Source organism: Phaenicophaeus curvirostris, chromosome 9 (genome assembly GCF_032191515.1).
Source record: "Phaenicophaeus curvirostris isolate KB17595 chromosome 9, BPBGC_Pcur_1.0, whole genome shotgun sequence".
Lineage (NCBI taxonomy): Eukaryota > Metazoa > Chordata > Aves > Cuculiformes > Cuculidae > Phaenicophaeus > Phaenicophaeus curvirostris.
This window is the reverse complement of record NC_091400.1, coordinates 19581747-19605380: the sequence shown is the minus strand read 5'-3', so window position 1 is coordinate 19605380 and position 23634 is coordinate 19581747. Positions and strand designations below refer to the sequence as shown.

The window sequence follows — 23634 nt, the reverse complement described above, 5'->3', positions numbered from 1 at the left end:
CAGCAATTTTAATGGGAGGAGCATCTCTAAATATTTTTCAAATAACTGTATTTCTCTTGAGAGAAACTTTCAAAAGCATTAAGCAAATTAATTGAAGAATGACACAGACAGCATAAAAGATGAAGGCACTGTGGCATACTAGGTGTATCTATAGTTTTATTTGAGATCTAAAATTCTATGAAACTTTTAAGACTGTAAGTATATGGTAGGTAAGGATAAAATAAATAGTGCCTGCAGTGCTTTTGTAGGCTTTCAAGATACATGGGTCATTTTTCCTTGCTTCTGAAATAGTTAACATAGCAGGTAGTGTGCATTCAAAGAAGCTTAAGTAGAGAGTTTTTGTGGCATTTAGGAAAAATGCCCTAATTTGCAAGAAACTGACTTTGCTGAATCTGTGTGTTCTTGTTTGGGATGAATTGGGTAACTTGTATCTTTTGATGGCTCTTGATTCTAGCTTCCTATTTCAGGTAGGCACTGTATTTGCGCTTAGCTAATATTTTCAGGGTTGCTGGTCCATAGACTGACTGTGATGTCTTTATGCTATTTCTTTTCAAACCTGTTCTGACCAGTGTGGAAAGAAAACTGGGTGTATTCTGTCCTCATCGCAGTCATGGGTGCTGCTTTTTCCTGTATAGATGTTGGCAGTGGTGTGAAAACTCTGGAGACAGACTGAAGATTGAGCTAGGTGTTGGGCCTTGTGATTCTCCTGAGTGACAATGCATAGACAGCAATGCATTTACAAAATCAAAAGCCCACAAAACCTGGCCAGACGGAAAAACTGTAGTCAGCTGTGCTACTGTGGTGATAAACCTGCTGGCAAAATGAAGGATGCTGGCCGTTCTTTTCATAGAACACCATGGTTGTGTTGATTGCACTTAGTGGTGACAAATGTTATGTACTGCTTCATGTCTGCCTCCCACCAAACCTACAAATCCTTTACAAACACAGTGTCTGTGTTCAGTAACCTTAGTAATGTGAGCTGAGGCTTTTTCTGTGAAATCAAACCCACTCTTGAAACAGAAAATGAAATCTAGGACGTGGAGCGTGCTTTTACATCTAAAGCTGAGTTCTTTGCTTGTGTCATGGGGTCCTAATTATAAAGGAAAAGGTGGCTTGTTTTCTTTCACTGTCAAAGTAAAAGGACTGTATAAGTTTTAAGATGTTATGAGCAGACCATACTTTGCTTGTGGATGTCCAGTGCCTTGTACAGTTGATTCCTGGTACTTTTTCCTGCCACTGGACTAGAGGCTTTAATATTGCCTTGTTTCACGAGCCTGTTCCAACAAAGCATCTCTGATTGAAGCCAGATTTAACCAAGGATTTTCGAACAGGTGTATAGATCAGTGTGGCTTAAATTTACAGTATCTGCATGTAAGATTTTACTAGCAGCTCCTGTTGTGTTCAGTTACTAGGCAGTGTGAGATCTGCTTTGGGTCTGACATAGTGTTGTTTGTGTTAGCTGCCATGCCGTGCTGCTCAGCAGGGATTGTTGTGTGGGGTGAAGTGCCATGCTAATGCAGTTTTTCTGCTTTTGAACCTCTTTACAATATAGTGTGAAGTTACCGATTCAGATTGGTGCCAACTTTTGGATCTCTGTAGTTTGCTTTATTGCAAGGTGTAAGTGTACCCAAAGGCTTGTAGAAATCACTGCAAGTTTAGAGGTTTTGCTTTTGATGTCTCTCAAGTAGCACTGCAGTATAAAGGAGCAGTGATTTTTTTGTTAATGCGTGTATAAATAGTAATAAAAATTATCAAAAACTCTTTGTTAACAAATCCTAAAGGCTACTCAGTGTTTTTTTCTGGCATTACTGTTTAAATTTTTGAATCAATATAGTTATATCATACACAGAAATTTTACAAGTGAAATTGATTAATTATGACTAATAAGCAATGGCTTCTTTTAGAAAATGTTGTATGTTGTTGTAAATCATGGTGTGTTATCTTTGTTACAAACAGCTATACTTCATTAGCAGAATATAGTCTGTTACTTTGTACTGTAGCATGTATTCTTTAGAGGTTCACGTCTAAATGCCTTTATGTTGCTTAGCTTTGCTGGAAGTGGAAGAAGGGAATCCTTTAATGACCAACACCATGTTATTTCCTTCAGGTAATTCCTCTTAATTACCATTCTATTACAGTCCCAGGAGTGCAGGTTGTGCACAAAGACTTTGAAACATGGATTATGCTTCTGTCTTGGAATACATCATGCTGCAATTCTTTTTCCTTGGGCTATAACATTCCATTACTACTTCATCAGAGGTTTAATTAAACCCATTAGTTTGCAGAAATTATCTGCATGCTTCAAAAATTGTCACCATTAACCTATTAAAATATGTTATTTGTAATATTTTTCAAAGATACAAGCTCTAAATATAGTGTTAACTTGTTGAGATGAAAATTATTGTATAAAATGGAAGGAAACAGGTTTTATAGTGCTTTTGTTTTATTCAGACTGAGTGATGCAGATAAAATCTTTAGTAATTCTGTTTTCTCTGAAGTTTATTCTAAAAAAAATCCTTCCTGAACAATAGGAAAATACATGTATTCTGTGAAAAGGGTTTTGTTATTCTCTGAGGAACTACTTATAAGACTTATTTTTTCATGAGGCAAGTGTAACTTTACAGGTGCAGTCCTACTTCCGATACTAACACTTGTGATTTTTAGATATTGTGGATAAGCCACGGTTATGTAGAGTTTTTAATTTGAGTCTTTGTAAGTATATTAATTTAAAGAATTTGAACTTTATCAAGGGAACACAATTTCGTTTGGCATGTGCTTAGAACCCCTGAAATATATCTGATCTGTCATAAAGAAGAGGTCAATAATGCCTTTCTTAGTACTAGTCCTTTAAGTAGTATCATATCCTTTTCTTGATAGCTTTGGATTTGTTTGGGTGGGTTTTTTTTGTTTGGCTGGGGGTTTTTTTGGGTTTGGGTTTTTTGGGGGTTTTTTTGGTGTCTTTGATGATGGATTTGGTTTCAAATACTTTTTGCAGGTCTCTGTGGATATTAAATGGGTCACCTGCATCCCCAGTACTTGTTGAGTCCTTCTGAGAATGTCAGGGCAAGGGCAGTTCTGTCTCTTCCAGATGTTGAACATATTATTGTGCCTTCTCACTCTGTTTTATAGTTTCTGCAAGCTTGCACATTATAGATGTTAATCTTTTAAATACATACACGGGTAGCACTATTCCATTCAGCTTTTAGTGATATCTTTGAGTTGCTTGAAAGACAGATTTGCTACTTTGGAGAGCAGCTATTCCCTGATAGACCCAGTCCTAGATGGAGAGTATTTTTAAAATAACATTGTTGTAACTACTGTTTCTCCTTTTTTGAATGCCAGCTGTCCCTTTTCCACCAACGCACCGCTTGACGTCTGAAGAAGTGTTTGACACAGATGGAAGACCAAGGGTTGACATTTTGAAGAACCACTTAATAAAAGAAGGTCGAGTGGATGAAGAAATTGCACTTAGAATCATCAATGAGGGTGCTGCAATATTACGGAGGGAAAAAACTATGATAGAAGTTGAAGCTCCAATTACAGGTAATATTTCTCGATAATTTAACTTGTTATTAAGTTTGAAAACACATTTTTTCACTAGTAGAGTTTGTCATAGAAATTGCTAAAATAAAATTTCTGCGTAATATTATTGAACTATCCTTCACAACTGCGTTTGCTTAACAGTACTCAGGTGATCTGAAAAAACAGGGTGCACATTATTTTGCAGAATGAAGGCATTAAACCTGTTGAAAAAAACCAGTATGATTGTATTAAAATGACAAAATAGAAACTAGTTAAATGTTGATGAATTTCTAATTCCTGCAGTGTTGTAAGTGGGGATAAAGACATCTAACTGGAATAGAAAAATGGACTCAGAATTACCCCGAAATCTAAATATGTAAAGAGAAGCAAATGCTGTGAGCTGGGATTCTGAGTGAAAAATACACTTGTCATTCTTCTGTAGGTAAAACCATGTTCTTGTGAGAGTCATAGTACTGGAAAGTGCTGAACGATTGTTTTAGCATCTTTAACGTGCTAGGACGAGTTCCACTGCAATACAAAACTGACTCTTGGGATTTTTGGATTATTTTCATGGTTTGATTAGTTCCATTTCTGTTTGACCTGGTGAATGGTAGAATTGGTGTCCTTCAGTAGTTTTATTTCTAAACAATCTAGAGCCATAGAAAATAGTTAGCATTGCATGTCTGTTATTTATGATTAAGAAAATAGATTTACTTCTTGTGTTTAAATCAGATTTTCTTTCATTTGAATGTATTTTCTTCCACATGGACCTATATAAAATCAGCATCTAAAAAGCTTATTTTAGGGCATCAGCTTGCGTTATTTTGTTAGTGTTGAGTACATGAAAACATTTAAACAGCACATCATAATTACTGACATTTTTAAAAAATGAGTGATTAGAATGGTGGAATCCATTAAGTGGCCGACTGAACTCAAAGTCTTTTGGAGTTCCAGATGGAGTTCAAAACTATGTTGTTGTCTGTATGTTTGGAATTTTTATTCTGGTAGTTTCCCATAGCTATTGGTTTATTGACAGCTGGAAAAGAAGGAAAGTTCTTGGAGTGTTTGAGTAGAATCTTAAGAAAAGTGACATAAAAGAGGACACATTCTATTTAGTCTAATATTTTGCAGATCATGTTGACAAACGATCTGCTCCAAGGAAATAACAACCTTTAAAGTGTGGTGTGCCATATCCAATATTTCTTTCCAAAGTTAGAACAACTTTTTTTTTCCCCCAGAATTTACTGATAAACTCTGAGAAGGCAGCAGATACTGTTCATGAGTTGATGGGTGACGTTTTGCGTCAGTGGAAGGCATAGTCTCTCAAATTTCTGTTAGTTGCTATCAGCAGTACCTCATGCAGAAGTAAGAAGGCAGCTCCTGACTTCCACTGAGCTGGGAACTCCTGTGGGAATGAGGAGTTAGGAACAGTTGTCTCTTCCATACATTTTAATTTATTTGCTTTTAAATTATGAGGTGGCCTGGCTTTGTTGTGTGCTCTTCCACGTCTCTCCTCGTCTCTCTGTGGCACTGCTGCCTTAGGCTGTTGGCCACAGGTCTTGTCCTCTCTCACATTCTAAAACCACAAGAAATATCCTCTGTTGAAATAGTGAACACGGTTATTCAAAGGGGGAAAGTAGCTGAGCAAAGAGAAGATAAGATGATATTAAAAATTGTGTTAGTCCGACTCAGAAACAAAAGCATACTCTCTTCTTTTCTCAGTCCCACATGGATGCAGCAAATCATTGTGAGGCAGCAGGCATTTTCAAGTACACGTATCAAGGAGAATTTGCAGAGATGCCTAAGGGGTTGGGGAATACAGCAGAGAGATGCTGACAAGTTTCAAGGCCTCAATGCTCAGTGCATTAACTGTTTTTGAAAAATATTGCACAATCTTGTAGACTCAAACAGGGCTGTTGCCATCAGCACTGTCACAAGTAGCGAGGACTTAATGGAAAGCGATGGGGGAAGCTTCAAAATTGCTGTTATTCCTGCTCTATTACTGCCTCTCCTCTTACCTAGAAGTATTTTGTGTCTGTTTACTTAACTATATCTTGGTAACTTCTCTGTTAGATTTTTTAAAAATTAATTTGACCAAAATTTTTGCTTGCAGTGTGTGGTGATATTCATGGCCAGTTCTTTGATCTAATGAAGCTGTTTGAAGTGGGAGGATCACCTGCTAACACAAGATACCTCTTCCTCGGTGACTATGTAGACAGAGGTTATTTTAGTATAGAGGTAACTGAATATATTAATCTGTTTTGTCCTAAATTTTTCTATAAGCACACTTTAACAGAGGTTTTCAAATGAAATTTTAGGCCTGCTTCAACATGAGAATGTGTTCTTCCTTGCTGTGCTTTCTCCTATGACAAAAGCCTGTTTACAGGAGGATATTGACCAGCCATTTGGACTGTCCTATTGAAATCACCAGAATTGCTCACTCTTCCTCCTCTTTCTTCAGTTAGTTTTAAAAAGTTGAATTCTGTAGTGTTATACATAATCCTGCTTCTCTGGTAATGTGCAGGAAGGTCTGTTTGTATGATTGTGGAGAACAGGTGAGTCATGACTGCAAGGTATTTTAGTTTGTTATGGCTGTTTATAAAGTAGATTAAGTTTACTTTTAAAAAAATAATTATTAATATTTTTCTTTACTGAAATTCTGAGGGCAATTACAGATACTCTGTAAGGATGACCTGTTTTTCTGTCATTATTTTTTCGGGTATTTTGAATTCAAATAATTTTTTAATTTTCAGCATGTTTATGAAGTATGCTACATTCCAGAAATATTCTTTTATTCATATATCTTAGTTTAAGAACTATGATTTTTAAGTTAACTGTTCTTCTGGAGCCAGCTTGGGAAGTGCCTCAGCTTGGAATCCCTTCATAGATACCAAATGCAATGGAGTGCCATTTGAAGTAGGATTTTGCAAGTCATGGTGTGTGATACTTAATTTCTATATTCAAGATGTGCTTTTCTAATGCCACATGTTGCTCCGTACTGTGAAGAGCAGGCACAGTGCCTTCCGGGGTTGTTAGGGGTGGCACACAAACAGGAGATGCCACAAGAGTGATTGCCTCAAAGTTGTTTGTAAGGAAAAAAATCAGCAGACATTGCCTATTTATTAATTCCATCTCTTGGCCTGTCCGTGGTGATTACAAGTAATGTAATTATCCTTGAAAAGAACATTCGCATAGCAACACTGTATGTTAGTGCATTGAAACACAGTATGAAAGCTTTTCAGCCATTACACTTAAAAAAACTTAAACGATGGATGTTCTCGAATGTATTAGTAAGAACAGGATCAATTATTTTCCTCACCCGATTTTTATCTGCTTTTGATATAATGTTTGACATACTAAATACACTTGTGGAATATGTAAAGATATGCTAAATATACTCTGGAAAACCACTCCAGGGTTCTTAAAAAGTTTGTCTGTCTTCACTGAGATAATCTGCTCTCTTCTACTCTGAGTGGCTGTTGCATCATTGGTGAAGTACATGGCAGATTATCTGAATGAGATTGAATTGCTGCAAGTGCATAAAGATGGGGTTATGCTTTGTGTTCCTGTTGAGAAAGAAAAAGGTACTATGTGAAAATCATCCATTTCTTCTCCATTTTAACTTTAAAAATTTTTCTTCTGCACAATTTTTTGCCTTAATTAACATCTAGGAAGTTTAAGTTGACCTCCAGTAGTTTTCATCTACGGTTACTTTAAAATCTTTCTTAGTGATTGGAAATTTAATATACTTTTGGTAAAATATTTGCCTTTTCACAGAAGTGAAGTTTTCTAAAGATGTACAAACAGTGAATTTTGATTTTCCACTAATAAATCTTCAATCAGTCTGTCCTGAAACACCTTTAGTTGCATTGGTAATTTAGTAGTAACCTATTTCCAATTAAAAAAATCTCATCACTTCTAATAGGAAGGATGATTACATGTGACTGTTATCATGTATAAAAAACTGCTGGGATCAAGATGGAGTCCTTCATATATATGTGTGTGCGTGAATTCTTCTTTTTGGTAAAAAGCAACAAGACAGAGGACTCTGACGTTAGTATGTCTGTATTTTATAATCAAAAATAAATATGCCAGTAGAGGAAATGCAAAAAAAAATTATTTTCATACTTAATGGCGTGTAAATCTCAGCACTTCAGTCAAGTGTAGTGTCTGTTCACTGAAAGGAAGGCACTATTTTGCCAATTCTCCATTGAATGTTTTCAAGGTTGCCAGCTTTTATAAATTTTTCATACAAACTGGCTTAACTAAAATAGTTCACAGTTGTAGACTTTGCCAAATTCATTAATGTATTCATTTAATGATAAGCAGTTGTTTTGTAAGAAACTGATTATGCTCTCTGCGGGGACTTGGCAATATATCAGGATGTTCTAGACCTAGAGAAACATTGGAAAGCAAGTGGTATCATTAGAAAAATCACTATTTTGCATTTTTTTGATAGGAGATGAGAAAAATTCAGGTATTGGTTTAGCTAAACGTCACCATAGAAGTCTTTGATGCATTTCTCCATGTTTGCTGTGGTTTTCAAAGTGTTCCTCTGTTGTCTTCCTTCATGTCCTTACTGTTCTATGCAGAACAACTTTGAAGAATGGTAGCCTTAGGGTACTTATCTTGATTAAGAGCAACAATAACAGCTTGCAGGTGACTACAACGTAGTCCAAAACTTCTGGGATTTCTGTGCTCAGTTAAAAGAACAAGAATCAGATCTGAAATTTAAGAAATATATTGTGGGCATTCAAGGCTGCAGGGTGGTAACAGATTCTAAACTGAAAAAATAGCGCATTCTGTAGCTCTGTCCTCAACTCTGCTGCTGATTTGCCAATAATAATATGTGGAAACTTACTATAGTAATTCTTTGAGTTTGCTGAACATTAAATAAACAAACAGGTTTCCCAGTTTTGGGGAACAAAATAAGTGTACTCTGTACTTTCTTAGTTTCAAAATGGTCTGAAAATTACATATCTGGCATTAAATTAAATAGTTTTGTGAGGTTTTTTTCTTCCATCTCTGTTAGCAAATGTCTTGCTTTCCTTCTTATGCCATTATTTAGAATCATATTATAATATCAGATTTTAGGAGTCACAAACACATACATTATTTGTCTAGATGAAAGTGTTCTGCACTATAATTCTTCTGAGTTTATTTTAGTATTGAGTGTCCAGTAAATATAAATATTTTTGCAACATTATGTATGACTTTTCTTAGGAAAAGTAAGACAGTTTCCATAACTCATGCCCAGAACTGGACTCGGAGAAGTAGTGCTGTAGATTAAAATGGCACATTAAACTGTACTTGCTTTTAATCTGTTAACATTTTTACTCAGTAATGTTTCTCATTAAAAAATTTTAAAATTCTTATAAATTGGTGTATTTTACTGGGTATCTTTGTTTTTTCAACAGTGTGTGCTGTACTTATGGGTCCTGAAAATTCTCTACCCAAGCACGTTATTTCTTTTGAGGGGCAACCATGAATGCAGACACCTAACAGAGTATTTTACCTTTAAGCAAGAATGTAAGTGCTGTCTAATGATATAAAATTAGGTTACTTCCAATCTGCTGATTTACAGTCTGTTTTTTTGCTAGGGAGATGTTTTCTCTTAGTTCAGTTAAGGTCTTGCAAACATTTGGAGGCCCCTGTTGACTTCCTTAGAATTGCTTGCAGTTAAGTGCCATGTTGGAATGCCAGTTATGCAGAAGAGTGTTGTCTGTAAAGATACTTTATGGAGTAAATTTTGATGTGTCAATCCTGATTTCAAAATCCTGGAGAGAGGAAGGTTATTTTGCTATCTTGGCTCTAACTTTCTGAGCAGCATTGTGAAGCTAGCAAGAAAAACCTGTTGACAAGTAATTTTTCCATTTGGGGAACTGTTTTCAGCTCTACCGGTAAGAACTCTTCTGGTCACGTAAGCTGCTCCTCCATTTGGAGGCTTGTGTAAGTATTGATCCAGTGATAAGTGGATCATTGACCTGGAAAAACCCTCTCTGATGTAGGTAAAAGTGATGTAATATATAAGCAGTTCTTAGATTTTAAGTGTAAATGAGAAAACACAAACCTCTCAGTAGCATTTTACACTGAAGTATGCAGTATAATTGTATAATGCAAAATAATTGTCTTTTTTTAAAAAAAATAGTTTTGCCACACTTGAGGTAACAGAAGAAGAAATGAAAAAAGTTTATAGTTCTGGAAGAGGATGTTTTAGAAATGTGCTGTTGTGGTGTTTGGAAATGCTCATTTAAACCCAAAAATATTCACTGCTTTGGGGCTTTTTTAAGCATTCACTTTGAGATTTGCTCTTAGAATTATGATCCACTAAATTAATTCCTCCATTTAATATGGATTTCCTAATATATTGTGTTTTCTTTCCTGTAGGTAAAATAAAGTACTCAGAAAGAGTCTACGATGCTTGTATGGAAGCTTTTGATTGTCTCCCTCTTGCTGCTCTTTTAAATCAACAGTTTCTTTGTGTTCATGGTGGACTTTCACCAGAAATTAATACACTAGATGACATTAGGAGAGTGAGTATTTTGTGTATTTGAATGTAAGTGGAAATACAGATATTTCTATGATGCTATACCAAGTCATGTCTGTGAAATTGTCACTATATTGTTTTCTGTTCTTGTCTGTTTTGGAAGTGTAAGTCAGGAACTGAAGTGCAGGCTAAGCAGTATCATAGTTAAAAACTCATTGGGACAGCAGGGACTGTTATGAAACATACACAAAAAAAGCCTCACAAGAACTCCACATAATGTCCTGAGAGAGGTAGCAGATGTAGAGAGCTTCATACCCAGTTGGAATAATGCTTTCAATTTCTTTCTAGATAAGAGTTAGCATTCTCATGGCTTCCAGAACAGAACTTGGAGAAGTTAATTGTAGTGTTACAGTTGTTTAGTATATCAAATATTATATTTCAGTTATTCTTACATTTCTTTGAAAGCTTTTTTTTTTAAACTCTTGATCAAGTGGATTTTTTTTTTTTGAAAGACTGTATGAAATTGCAGTATTTAATAGAAATTCAGATTGCTGTTTAATATGACAAATTTGGTAGGCATATGAGTAACAGCCATGGAGTGCTTCTCACTGTGATAAATATGCTGAGTGTATCGGTAAGAAAACTGAAAACAAGTTTTAAAAATTATACAATGGAAACACCGAATAGTGATGTGCAATTTAAAGGGAAGAAGATTTTAAGGTGAGATATGAGGTGTCTGTTCTAATAACTTGGTTTCAGCATACATGGACTGCTCAAGTCAGGTGAAGATTTATCAGATGGGAATTTTCAAACTCCCTTTCCTTTTTGCGTACTCCTTTTTGTCTAATTAACTTTGCTGACATATTGACTGCTGTGTTTGGAGGTCAAAACCATTCCTGTTATGACTAGTAACGACTGAAAGGTAGTTGATTTCATCTTAGAATATTAATAGGTATTTCTAAGAAAGCTTTGGGATTATAGATTAGGATGGAAAAAGAAGTTTTTTATCCACATACGGAAGAAGGTACGTGGGGGCCTATTTCAGAAAAAGATCTAAAAATCAGACAGAAGTTAAAAATATTAGTTAAAAAACCTAATTTGGTTTTATAGTATATAAATATTGATGGCCCATTTTGTCTTATCTCCATTTGTTGTATTTCTCATTTTCTTAGCATTTCCTCCCTTACTTGTGCTCCATTTTTCTTTTTTACCTTTCCCTCTCCTCAGATTTATGGGTTGCTGTCCAGTTGAATGTCACTTCTGAATTTACCAGATTTTTTTTTGTACTGACTGGACCATTTCAGAGGCTGGAGTGTCAGCTTATTTCACTTACAGATATTACGCTGCCAAGCAGGATGATGTGAGAGAAGAAAATGGTAGAAACAGAGAGGAAGCATGTTTACAAGCTCAGTGGTGTAAGTGGGAAAACGTACCGAGGCACATTGCATTTTCTGAGGAAATACCAACATATACAGACATCTATACACATTGTGCAGAGAAAGAGAAGTAGGAAAGCAAAGCAAGCAAATGGTGCCATTCCTACAAGGCCATAACAATTTTCATGTTAGAGATGAGAAGAAACATGGTCAAAGCATTTTGGAAAGTAGTGTAAAGGAAACAGTCTGGAAAAAACACTTTGGAAAGCCACTGTAGTAATAGGGTTGTGATTAATTTTTCTTTTAGTCTCAGTCTTGCAGCTAATCAAATTTCAAAGTGTCAAGTAAATTGAATCTGTCATCTTGGCCTGTACTTTCATATGTGCTCCTGTTATGCTCAGGACTACATTAGGATGTGAGGCAGCACTATTTTTTTTTTTTTTTTTTTTTTTTGAAGAATCATCTGGTAACTTGGAAAAGGCAGTATTCCTGAGTTGGCAGCTGCTTCAATAGCTGCATTAGAGCTTTGTGTGCATTGATATTGTAAATGCATTTAAATAGGTCATGTCAAATGCTCTTTTTATATCTAGGAAAGTATCATATACTTGTAAAAGTGTGGTGTGTGAACTGACTTCTGTGAACGGTTGAGACGATTTTATATTACAAGCCTTCTGGTTTGTTAGCTGATGAAGTTCTTATTAGGAATAGGTCCTCCCTGTAAACATATATAGGTGTAATCATCTGACGTAAGAAGGAAAGTCATAGCTCTGCCTACAGTGTAGGAATTGCTTAAGGAAAAAAGAAAAATTCTGTGCAGGTGCAGTTTCTTCTGGGCAAAGTCTTTTGTCAACGTTATTGACGTTCAGCAATGTGATTAAACTACACAAATGAAATGATCTTTTTTGCTAGCATAAACTTATTTTCAGTAGAGGACAGCTAGTGTAAAATAGCTATGGCAGTAAACCCTAAACAGAAACTGGTGCAAGTTATTCTTATTTCTGCGAAAATGGAAGTTTGTGAAACTGGCAGTAATCCAATTTTTATTCTCTGAATTTGGTTGGCACAAATATTCTGACTGTGTTGGTGAAGAGTGTCCCTTTCAGACACGTCTGTCAACTCAGAGGTGCTGTTCAGTTGATTTCACTTACATTGCCAAGACTTCTGTTGAAACGAAGTTCAAGGGATGGTGACTTTAAGCCTGGTAATTTATAAGGAGAGACGTGTCCCGATAGCATTACGGGGACTTGTAATTTAAAAAGAGAGGCAGAATTTCCTTCCTCGTTTACAACAGATGGTCGTTCTTTTCTTTCGTACTTGGTGATGCTGATATTTGATCAGCAAAGTGCCTTGAAATAGTGGGAGAACCACTGGCAGTGTGCCTTCGTGATACCTTGCTTCCTTTCTGTAGTCTGCTGAAATTTCTTTTTCTTTAGTAGTAAGATATCTGCCATTCTTCACTGGCATTCACGTTGCTTTTAAGGCTTTACTGTGTGATCGTTCTCAGGAAAATTAGGGCAGGTTGATTAAAACTGGTGTCTCTATCTTCAAGTATGTGAAACTTCCGAACTTTGATTCAGAAGTAAAGTAGTTATAATTCGCTGTACCTTAATCTACGTCCAAAGTGTTGCTATTTGTGAATTTCAGCATCTATGTGGAGGTACGATGCATTTCAGTGTAGTAGGCCTGACTACATACCTGGAAATTAATTTAAATTCAAATACCTTGCAGTATGCGTTTAAAAATGTACTACCCGTTTCTGTTCTAACATCAGGTATAGTGGTTCTCGTTCTTGAATTAACTTGTCTTTCTCAGTTACCTTAATCATATTTAGAAAGATTTTTAGCTAATTTGTATTGAGATTCTGTTTTGTCATGGTTGCAACATACTCAGAAATAGTTAATCAGTAACAAGTGTTTTGAATTGACTCATGTCATTTAACTTTTGTGCAGTCCCAGTGTAGAGAAAATCTTAAGTTGGCTGTTCTGATTTGATATACGCAGTCTGGGTTGAGTAGCTTACGATGACATTTCCTTAAGTTTTGAGACATCTTGTGACCTGTACCAGTTGGTAGACTGTCTGAAGAAGACACTGATTTGGTGTGGTTATGTGTAAGTATTTTTTACAAACTGATCTCCTTACTTCAAAAGATGGCTACGTTATTATTCCAGTGCTATTAGAAAGTAATTTGAGGGAAAGGTGAGTTGCTTGCAGCAACAAAAACTTTTGGTTTATAACGTCTCTGTTCATTTGGACAAAGTCATCGTTGAAGAATAACTCAAGAAAATGTCTTGGAAATGCTTTCTAGACTTTCAGCCTTCTGTGTTGCAGGAAGCATGAATCGGCAAAAAGTTGGATCTTCCTTGTATGAATGCATCTGTTAGCTTCTGGACCCAAATTTATTGCTGGAGGTTTAGAAACTTGATGGTTTAATCTACAGAAATTCAGGTACTTGCAGAAGTTGATGGACTGACTTCTTCAATCTGGAAGAAATATTCCATACCGGGTTTATCATCCAGTGTGCGAAATGTTAAACCACTGGATTTTTACTATTTAATAAATTCCAACAACAACTTCAGTTAATACCTGCCTTGCCATTATCTGGCAGGAATTTGTAAAGATCTGGACCTCTCCACTTATGTTACAGGTGGCAGCCTCGGGAGCTCTGATTTTCCAGGGCATGAGAGAGCTTGGCACTACTGCTGGTTCCATATTTGAATGGATTCCTATGGACCGTTAGACTCAAATTCACCAGGTGCTCACCAAACCTCCCTTCGAACCTGTCACGAAGAGTTAAGTGTTCTCTAGTACCATCAAAGTCATCATCTTAGGTATGGGAGGTAAAGTGAGATAAATGCACTGTCCATCAAAGAACTGTTCCTACATTTCTTGGATAAAATCATCTTGTGAACAAACTCCAGCTGCATAAAGATCAAATAAACTTTGCATTGAATCTGGGATACCTAATGTCATTTCTGGGACATCAGAGATTGACTGTCACTTAACAGGGTATTTTCCTTTTGTGTTAACAAATGTGCTGTTCTCCTTTCCTCTGCCCCTTTTCACTGTGGTTACTAGGAAAGTTGCAGGCTGCTATGGCAGGTTTTTCCAAGTGGAAATCTGTAAAGAAGCAACTAGAGCAGAGAAAACAAAGACAGACAACTCCCACAATGCTTATGGCCCATTATACCGGGGCTGTAGCTGAGAAATAAAGCCTGTATGCAAGAAAGAGTGTAAGAGGCTAAGCTAGTCACCTCTTCATCACATTGCTAAATGATCCATTGCAGAGATGGGTGTTTCAAGGGTTTTTTTAGTTGGGTTTTTTATGGTTTTGGATGGTATATTTAGTCTCTTCTGGTCAGTGCTAATTACTCATGCTTTTCTTTTATAATTCCTGTTTCCTGTACTGTTTCTCTTTGCTAATTCTCAGTAGTGTCTCCAGATTGGTAGATATGGCATGTGCATGAAAGAGGACCATTTTATTCCTTGTCTGTAATTTGACTGTGTATTACACATATCCATCAGTCTGGAATTTATCTCCCTTCTTTTTACAACTAATAAATCTTATTGCTCTTAACAGGTTTGGTTCTTTTGGCATGCCTCTGCCTTATTTCATGAGGAGGAGAGGAAAAAATATACAGAAACTACTTCTCTTTGATATGGTTGGGATTTATTATAAAAACGCTTGGTATTGATGGATATGTAGTTTAACAAATGCGTAAAACTTAGTGATTTAATATTCAAAGAGTCTTTGTGCTGTTGCCTCTTCTCAAACAGTTAGATAGATTCAAAGAGCCTCCAGCATTTGGACCAATGTGTGACTTATTGTGGTCAGATCCTTCAGAAGACTTTGGAAATGAAAATTCACAAGAGCACTTCAGTCACAATACAGTCAGAGGATGCTCGTACTTTTATAGGTAAGAGTATGCTATGATCTATTTGATGTCTTAATGCTGCCTCTTGCTGCATATATTAAGGTAGTTTCTTTTACTCACAGTTGTTTTCATTTTACAGCTATCCAGCAGTTTGTGAATTTTTGCAAAATAATAATTTGTTGTCAATCATTAGAGCACATGAAGCACAAGATGCAGGGTAAGTGCTTTATGTCCTTCAAGAAATTATTCACAGTGTAAAATAAAAATTAATTGCTTATTGCTGTATGATGTAAAATAATCTGTTTGATTTTGCAGTTATAGAATGTACAGGAAAAGTCAAACTACAGGGTTCCCATCATTAATCACGATTTTTTCAGCACCCAATTACCTGGATGTCTACAATAATAAAGGTAACAACTTGTAATTGATAACTTTATGTAATAATAAAATAAAAATGTCTTACTACATAAGTCATCTAATATCAACATTTTTTTTGCCAGGTAAGCGATTAATGGACAAAAAAAACCCATTAATAAAAGTTATGTTATGAAGAAGAGCACGTGACATAAGTGACAGTCTCCTGTTAAGAGTACCTTGAAGCATGGGCAAGCGTTTCCTTCCTAAAAATTGTTGCTATTTGGTACTTAGGAACATATCACCTGGTAATTTCCAGTCAGGCTGGGCTTTCCTTTGCTGGCAGTTTTCCCCCCTCCAGTTGTCTATACTAAGTAAGGAAGGAAGGAGGCATGGACCAGCAGCCTTGCTGAGGGTAGTTTGTCTAATGTGTTGGTGGCACAGGGCCATAATGGCCATGTGTGGGGTGCAAAGAAAGAGCAAGTGCTGATCGGCATACTGATCACCATTAGTGTTATTAGGGAGCTGTAAAACAGAAGGAATTAATTTTTGTCCATTCTCTACCTAAGATAAAGTTGCACAGGAGAAGCTTGTTTAATGGTGTGGAGAAAGATTTACAAGTCAGCATTACAGAGAAGAGCTGTGCTGTGAATTAGTGTTATTTATAGATGAGAACAAAGTTCAACAACAGAAATAATTAAAAATAAAGCCTGCTGAAATTAAGTAGGACATTAAGGTGTGGCATTCCAGGTATGTGATGAATGAGTGATCTCCGGATGTTCAAATAGTGTCCTTTGAAACCAAGACCTCTTTTCTATGAAATACGTTGCGTTTTCTCCCACCCATTTCTGAAGAACCACCTTCCAACTCGTGCCCCTTACGTAGGGTGTTTTTAACTGTATTGCAGAAAAGATGGGCTGTTGTTACTTTCATTGGTTGTAACATAAAGGAGAAATAAAAATAGCTTCAGCTGGCTTTTTGCATATTTTTGCCATGTCTTTCGAAATAGCATTTTAAGAGTCCTGTCTCATGTCAGCTATTCCCAGTGTGATGCAAGCAAGTGTGGAAAAGCTAAGTATGGAAAAATGCAATCAGCAGTTTAGCGTTAGGATGCTTCTGGTTTTCTATTTTGTTTCTCTGTGCTACCCTTTCTTCATGAGGTTCTAGAACTCCAGACTTAAAATGTGGAAAGACGCGTATGAAAGAGAGAACCTGAATCTGGATATACTGGATACGATGCTCTTCTGAGTTCTGATTTTGTTTGAGTTTCTGAAATTGCAGTTTTTCAGGACCTTTTAAAATCTGTGTTCATTGTAGGCCTATAACAGGATAGTAGAGAACTATGTTGACATGAAACAGTACTTTAAACTGCAACATGTGCAATAAAAAAATCGAAGTTCTCCATTAGAAATAATTCCTGTAAATCCTGTGAAAGAAAGGTAATAGACTATCTCTGGGATTATTTTGTCTATAGTATATAATAGAGCTGAAACAAACCTGTGACTTTACATGTGTGGTACTTGCAAGTTTTAACCTTTCTTTTCAAAATATCTGGATTTTATTTTCAGCTGCTGTATTAAAATATGAAAACAATGTGATGAATATTCGTCAGTTCAATTGTTCTCCACATCCTTACTGGCTACCAAATTTTATGGATGTTTTCACATGGTCTTTGCCATTTGTTGGAGAAAAAGGTAGGCCAAAGTTACACATCAGTGAATATCTTCCTGATTTCTCCCGGATTGATGTTGGGGAGGTTTTTGGGTTTTTTTCAATATATTTACAAGTGAGAGATTAATGGCACAGTTTTTGTGAGAATGGGTGTTTGTATTTGTCTTTATCACGTAGAAGATTTGGTGAAGTTGTTAAATAGGTTTGGAGGGGTTTTTGGCATGTGAAAATGCCATTTCTGAGAAAGGACAGGCTGAAATGCAGCTTGTTCTACAGGTTTTGTTTGTTTTCTTCACCTTTTTCAGTCAAGATAGTTAAAACTGCACCTATTAATTTCTGTTAAATATTTCTGCTTTACGATTTCCATTAACCATGTGTACCTGCATTGTGAAGGTAGTGCCTTTGAAGTCAATATGAAAAGTGTTCGTATTCTACAAAATGCTAGGTTACGTATGTTATTAATCTTGTATAGATATAAACTATGTTGAGTTGTTCATGTAAAATTTTAACTTTTCTGTATAGTTATTGCATACTGACCTTCATTAAAGATAGCTTTTTCAGTTATAATTTTTCTTGTAAAAAGGATAATTTAGATAATTTTTTTTCCCCTCTAGAGTTGATAACTCTGAATCTAGGACACTGAGGCTCCAAGTAGTCTTCAGCTGAAAAGCAATGAGGTTAGAGGCTATTTAGGTCTGTTTAAAATCCTTCCGTGACAGGAACTGCCCTTCTTATAACGGAGATCTAGAAAACTCTTTAAATTACTTTAAAAAGTGTTCTTGAGATTATTTATCTACGGTCATATAAACCTGAGTTTGTATTTATTTTGTCTTTAGTGAGCAGCTGAACATGAATAATTTGGACACTTCTTAGTGTGGCTATCCCACTAAGAGAGTCTGATACACATGGGAAAGATTGAGTGGCAGAATAAGGTGATTCCTGGTGAATGAAAATACAAGCTTTTTGCATCCACTATGTTGATATGGTTAAAGGGAGTTTGAAAAGGCTTGTAGTTTGCACCAGAGTTTTATGATATATTTCTGCTTCATGCCTGCAGGTGCCAGGAATGGAACAGCTTTCTCATTCTCAACCTAAATTTGAGCAGTCAAAAATGTTGTCATATTTGTTTTACCTAAAATCTAGTTCTAGTGCTTATCCTAGTGTGAAAGCTATAATACACAAGAGGAGAATTCTTATGTTAAAGAACTCCTTGTAAGACAGGAGGGAAAGCTCTGCTGTGTTCTTTGATTGTTAGGTGATATAATTCTTACCTACTTATTTGTCAGAGCTTTTTAAATTCCATGACAATGCACATGAAGAAAAACACATATCTTTGATACCGGATTGCTGAGCAATGGCTGTGATGTGAAAAGTTCATTCACTGTAGTTGCTGGTGACTTGTTGTATCTTGAGTGCGTGGACATTTTAAATTCTATAGGGAATGAAATAAGTTTTTTTTTTCCTATGCAGTAACAGAAATGTTGGTGAACGTTTTAAGCATTTGCTCTGATGATGAACTGATGACAGAGGGAGAAGATCAATTTGACGGTAGGGATTGCTTTAAGATATGTAAATCTTTTTAATGGTAATAACCTGGGAAGCAGTAGTTGAATTAGACTGGTATAACAGTACCTGGAATTTGAGGAAAATTGTCTTAACATTTTTGTTTAGGTAATGACACCTGGGGGGACAGAAAAGGGAATTGTGGTTTTGTGTTTGTGACCAAGAAGCAGTAATAGTATCCTTTGCAAATAATCATATCGGACTTCTGTTTAAAACTGAAACTTTTTCTGGAAAAACTTCATCATTTCTCGGCATTTTAAAATTAAAACATACTAAACTGACTTTGCTCTTATATATTTACTATAAGATCTTTAATTACGTAGTGACTGCTCTTCAGAAGAGAGTTGATACAGTATTTCCTATGGCAAAGTACTGTAGAGAAGGTACGAAATATGAGTGTAAGTCTTGTGTTTGAGTGTAAAGGATAAAATTTAGGAGAACTTTCATACGTACTTTGTATAATGTGTTTATGTAATAACTTATGACATCGTTTTGTCTTTAATCCTGTGATACAGTAAATTGTTAAGGAGGTGTTTGTAGCACAGTGATTAAGAGGCACACAAAGACCTAGTACATCACACTTTGTTCTGTTGTTTTTTTACAGTAGTGCTTAATGCCACACCTCAAAGTTTCTCAGACTTGGTTCATTTTTTCTTGTAATAGAACTGATTTGGTGGCTTGATTGGTGGTTAGAGAGGAGGAAGAAAGGTTTTAGCAACCTTTACGGAGCACTGAAGATCATTTATAAAGATACTAGAGATGTGACCCCATTCTTAATGTCTGATAATTGCTGTTAGTAGCTGAATAGTGTTGTGCCAAGCAGCTGTGTGGTTTAGATTGGAATGCATTGGTTATGAGCTACTGGAACTTTGGGGCCTTTTAGATTGTTGCCAGGAACTGGAAAACTTGGAAATAGTATCAAATGTGATCCTGGAAACTGTTAATGTGTGTTTTCATTCAGGTAATGCTACTAAATTGAGCATAAAGCAACTTACACCAAGCACTTGCAGCGCAGGGTTTGGCGGTATTCTGGGATGTTGGGATTTAGGTTGTCTGACGTAAGTGCAGTTATCAGTTGATTGCCTATGCTCTGTCTTAAGTACAATAGCTGCAGTTTCCTAATTTGAATGAATTATTTTATTCTTCTGTCTCATTTAACAATTTATTTGCTTGATACATATCTTAATGCCACCTAGGTACTGTCTATGCTTTATCTTTCTATGTGAAGATTTTTTTTTTAATGTTGACTTTCAAGCTTTCACTTGTTTATTGTCAAATTTTACAATACACTCAATTCCACTTCTTGTTCTATGAATGCACTTAAGTGTTGCAATTTCCCATTTTATTTTTTCACATTTCTTGTCCATTCCTTCTTTATTACCACTGCCAAGTTAAATATCTTTATTTTGTTTGTCTCACTCACCTTTTTCTCCATCGTTCACTTCCTTTTTTTCTGGACTCTCCATCTGAAGAGCGACTCATATATGGCAATAAAAAAGGTACAGACCAGACAGAGTAGGAATGTTTTGAAATATGACTTCATAGAATCTGGTAGTATAAGTATTAACGCAGAAAGTACCTTTCTGTTGAGAGACATATGTAGCATTTTATTATTATTACCCATTTTAATGGGATTTTTATAAAGGCTTATGTATTATGTTATCAGAAGTCATATTCCAAGACATCTGTCTTTCTGTGCATGAATTTTTTTCCTCCTTTCTTCCATTCCTTTTTTTGTAGAATTTCATTCTTTGACCTGTTTCTAAAATTTTATCTTTGGTCCTGCATGTGTAGGGAGCGTTCAGTTGTCTGTCTTGCTCTTTAATAATTTTATGGTGACCTTTTTTTTTTTAAGATTGTGCATGGAATGTGTTTATACAAATGTTCCAAAACCTGGTTTGTATAGTACTTCTAGTTTCCTTCACTTTTTGATTGTATGTGCAGTTTTGAAGATGGCTGGATACAGAATGTACAAAGAAGCCTATTAACTTAGATTCATGGTCTGTCACTTAGTTTTTGGAATTTTCAGGGTAGATTATTTTGTGCAGAAAAATTATTCTGACCATTAATTACTTAATAATTCATTTGCTCTCTGTATAAATCTGTCCATTCCAGAGAAGGATTCTAATAATGGGGAATGAATTAGACTATACAGACGTTTCCAAAGGGTACATGAATTCTTTGGAATGTAATAGTACGAGCATCTCAGAATTTGTTTCTTGTGCAGATTTTGGGAATGGAGAATGGGAGAGTTCTTCTGTCCTGAGGTCTCTTATTCAGGGTGTAGTGGAGGCATTCTTTTGCAGACAGATGCTGCCTTGCTGTCCCCTCTCTGAACTCACTAGGATTTGATGGCCACAGCAGTGCAGTGCTGCAGCCTGGAGTAATGTGTGTGGCCTTTTGGCTTGGTTGTGTTGCTGCTGGGGGACTGGGACAAGGAAAGATTATGGTAAAAACAAACCAAACCCAAACAAATTACCATAAACAATCCCTTCTCCTTTTAAGGCGCAGGGACCTTCCAGAGGTGAGGTCCGAGCACTATCTCTGTCTGAAGGCTTTCCAGTCTGCATCTTACAGCTCTGCAGCAGGATAGCCCTCAAAGTGGTGTGAGTGGGAGAAAAACTGAGGGACTTGTAGGGAAAGATTGGTCGTTTAGTCCCAAACATTTCAGTAAGAGTCCCCTCCTCATTTTAGATCCTCAAGCTGTTATTTAATAGTGTTCAAAGAGAGAAAGTGGAAACTCCTGGAACTCTTAAAAAAATTAAATTTAAAATAAATTATTTTCAGTAAAAATGTAATGTTTCAGCCTACCCTACTCAAAATCTTTTGTGAGCGTTCTGTTTTTTTATTACTATTTTTGATTTGATGTCTGCAGTTCATTGAAGTCGTTCCTTTGTCTAAAAAAGCTTGGTAGCTCCTGGCTCTTTCATTACATTTAAATGGATTGGCAGATATTTATTATAATCTGAGATACTTCCATTGTGTTCATGCAAGGGTTGTCTCTTGCTCCCTTTTTCCTTTGTCACTTCTATACGTTTTCCTTGCTATGTTGGTTTTGTTGTTGTTTGCCCCTATATGCCTTATCTTTTGTATTTTATTTGGTTTGGTGTCGGGGTGGGAAGTCTGCCTGCTGTTGTGCAACAGAAGGCCTTGCATTTTTGCAGCTGTGGTCTGGAAAGCGTGTCTGCTGTGCTAGAGTGAGCGTACTCTCATGTGGAAGCTAAAGACTAGTGAGCAGAGGTGAGAAAAGGCTTCTGCCACCGCTGCTGTTTTTGAACGCAAGTGGAGAGATTTGTGGGTGTGTAGCTTTCTTCTGCCTGCTTCCATGTTCCTCTCTTCTACATTCCTGCGAATTCCGGCTTTTTAATGAGTACTTTTCTCCCAGGGTTGCAGAACAGTGATCTATGGATGATCAGGATTACCTAACAGAGTTGTCTGAGTTGGTTCACTTTCTGTCCCCTGTGGCTGAATTCAAAGTAGGACTGAGTTACTCTTAGCTTAGGGAGTAATACTCCCCTGGTAGCTGAGGAGGAGACAGGGTTTGAGGTTTGAGATCTCCTCATCTACCCGTGCTGTTCTAGTGGAATTGAGGAGTCAGCAAAAATAGAGGATGGCTTTTAGTTTTAGGCATTGAAGCAAACCAGCAACACCTACTACTGGAGAGGAGTTTCCATTTTTATAACACCAAGGGAAACAAAGGCGTCTCTCTTTCCTAGTGGCATACCTCCTGTCAGGGCTTTATCTTCACTTTTGTCTGTCACAAACAGTGTCTCTCTGCTCCGTGAAATATGCAGTATTTACTCCAGATCAATTTCTGAAAATGGTGCAGTCCTAAGGTGACAGGGAACTTGCTCTAGGTGGTAAGGGAGGTCACACTGCAATTTGATGGCATTTATTTAGTGAGTTTTTTTGTGGGAGTGTGTTTTGTCAAGTCGGCATAAAACCAAGCAAACAAACTGCTGTTTTCTCTTAGACAGCTGTGTAAAAATTAGCAACCAGTCTTTATTTTTTATGGCTTTAGTATCTCTTTGGCTTCTGTATTGGGCTGTGTGCCTACCTCTTGATACGTAGTGAAGAATTTCAGTTGTGAAATTTAGGCAAATGAATTACAGTAGTTACTACACAGCAGTGACAGCAATTTAGATGCTTGGTAGCTTTAGGATGTTCACAGTGGTTTCCTAAACTTTTGCGTGCGTGTTCTGTGGACACACAGACGATGGTGGTTTTGATGGCATTCTGAAACATTAATTCTATAACTTTGGGACGTTAACTGCTTGGGTACTGGCCTTCTGTGAAGAGGACTGAACTTACAGTTGTGTTGAATTCGATGCACTTTAAAATGCTGACCCTGTAAATACTCATGAGCTTGAGACTCTCTCTTATTCCATTGAAAGTAGGTACAGCTGCTGCTCGGAAAGAAATTATCAGGAACAAAATCCGTGCAATTGGCAAGATGGCAAGAGTCTTCTCTGTTCTCAGGTATTTGCATGAGTTCTGCATTCCTAAAACCCCTCTTATGTACATTAGGAAAACATGTCTGTTCCAGGATAATGAATGCCACAAGTTTTTCAGGGAGATCCTCATGCATCAGAATCTTGTTTGGCATTTGATGCACCCGTTGGTGTTCATATGTTTGGTTAAAGGATATTTTTAGGTTATATTTTGAGACATGTTTCAAGAAATTAGAGAACATGATCTTTAGTTTACACTTTATTTGTGCAGCTGTTAACTGTGAGTATTGGAAAGACAATACCAAAATAGAGAAATTGAAATCAGGGGGGTAATGGAG

The 23634-nt window shown here is 36.5% G+C and overlaps 1 protein-coding gene across 7 annotated transcripts in view; it reads left to right on the top strand.

The window, feature by feature from the left end:
* Positions 1-23634, top strand: part of PPP3CB (protein phosphatase 3 catalytic subunit beta) — a 45166-nt gene that overhangs the window by 5756 nt on the left and 15776 nt on the right. For 3 of the 7 annotated variants that reach the window (XR_011337955.1, XM_069863523.1, XM_069863520.1), the window contains exons 2-12: positions 3343-3543; positions 5636-5760; positions 8940-9051; positions 9910-10055; positions 15160-15299; positions 15397-15474; positions 15573-15667; positions 17180-17305; positions 18753-18830; positions 20318-20344; positions 23240-23324. Coding sequence is in view for 6 of the 7 variants with exons in the window: in XM_069863523.1 (XP_069719624.1) it covers positions 3343-3543; positions 5636-5760; positions 8940-9051; positions 9910-10055; positions 15160-15299; positions 15397-15474; positions 15573-15667; positions 17180-17305; positions 18753-18830; positions 20318-20344; positions 23240-23324 (1213 nt within the window). In the remaining variant the exon portion in view is untranslated. The remainder of the gene's footprint in view (positions 1-3342; positions 3544-5635; positions 5761-8939; positions 9052-9909; positions 10056-15159; positions 15300-15396; positions 15475-15572; positions 15668-17179; positions 17306-18752; positions 18831-20317; positions 20345-23239; positions 23325-23634) is intronic. The other 4 variants (XM_069863525.1, XM_069863522.1, XM_069863524.1 and 1 more) reach the window with 2 other exon arrangements.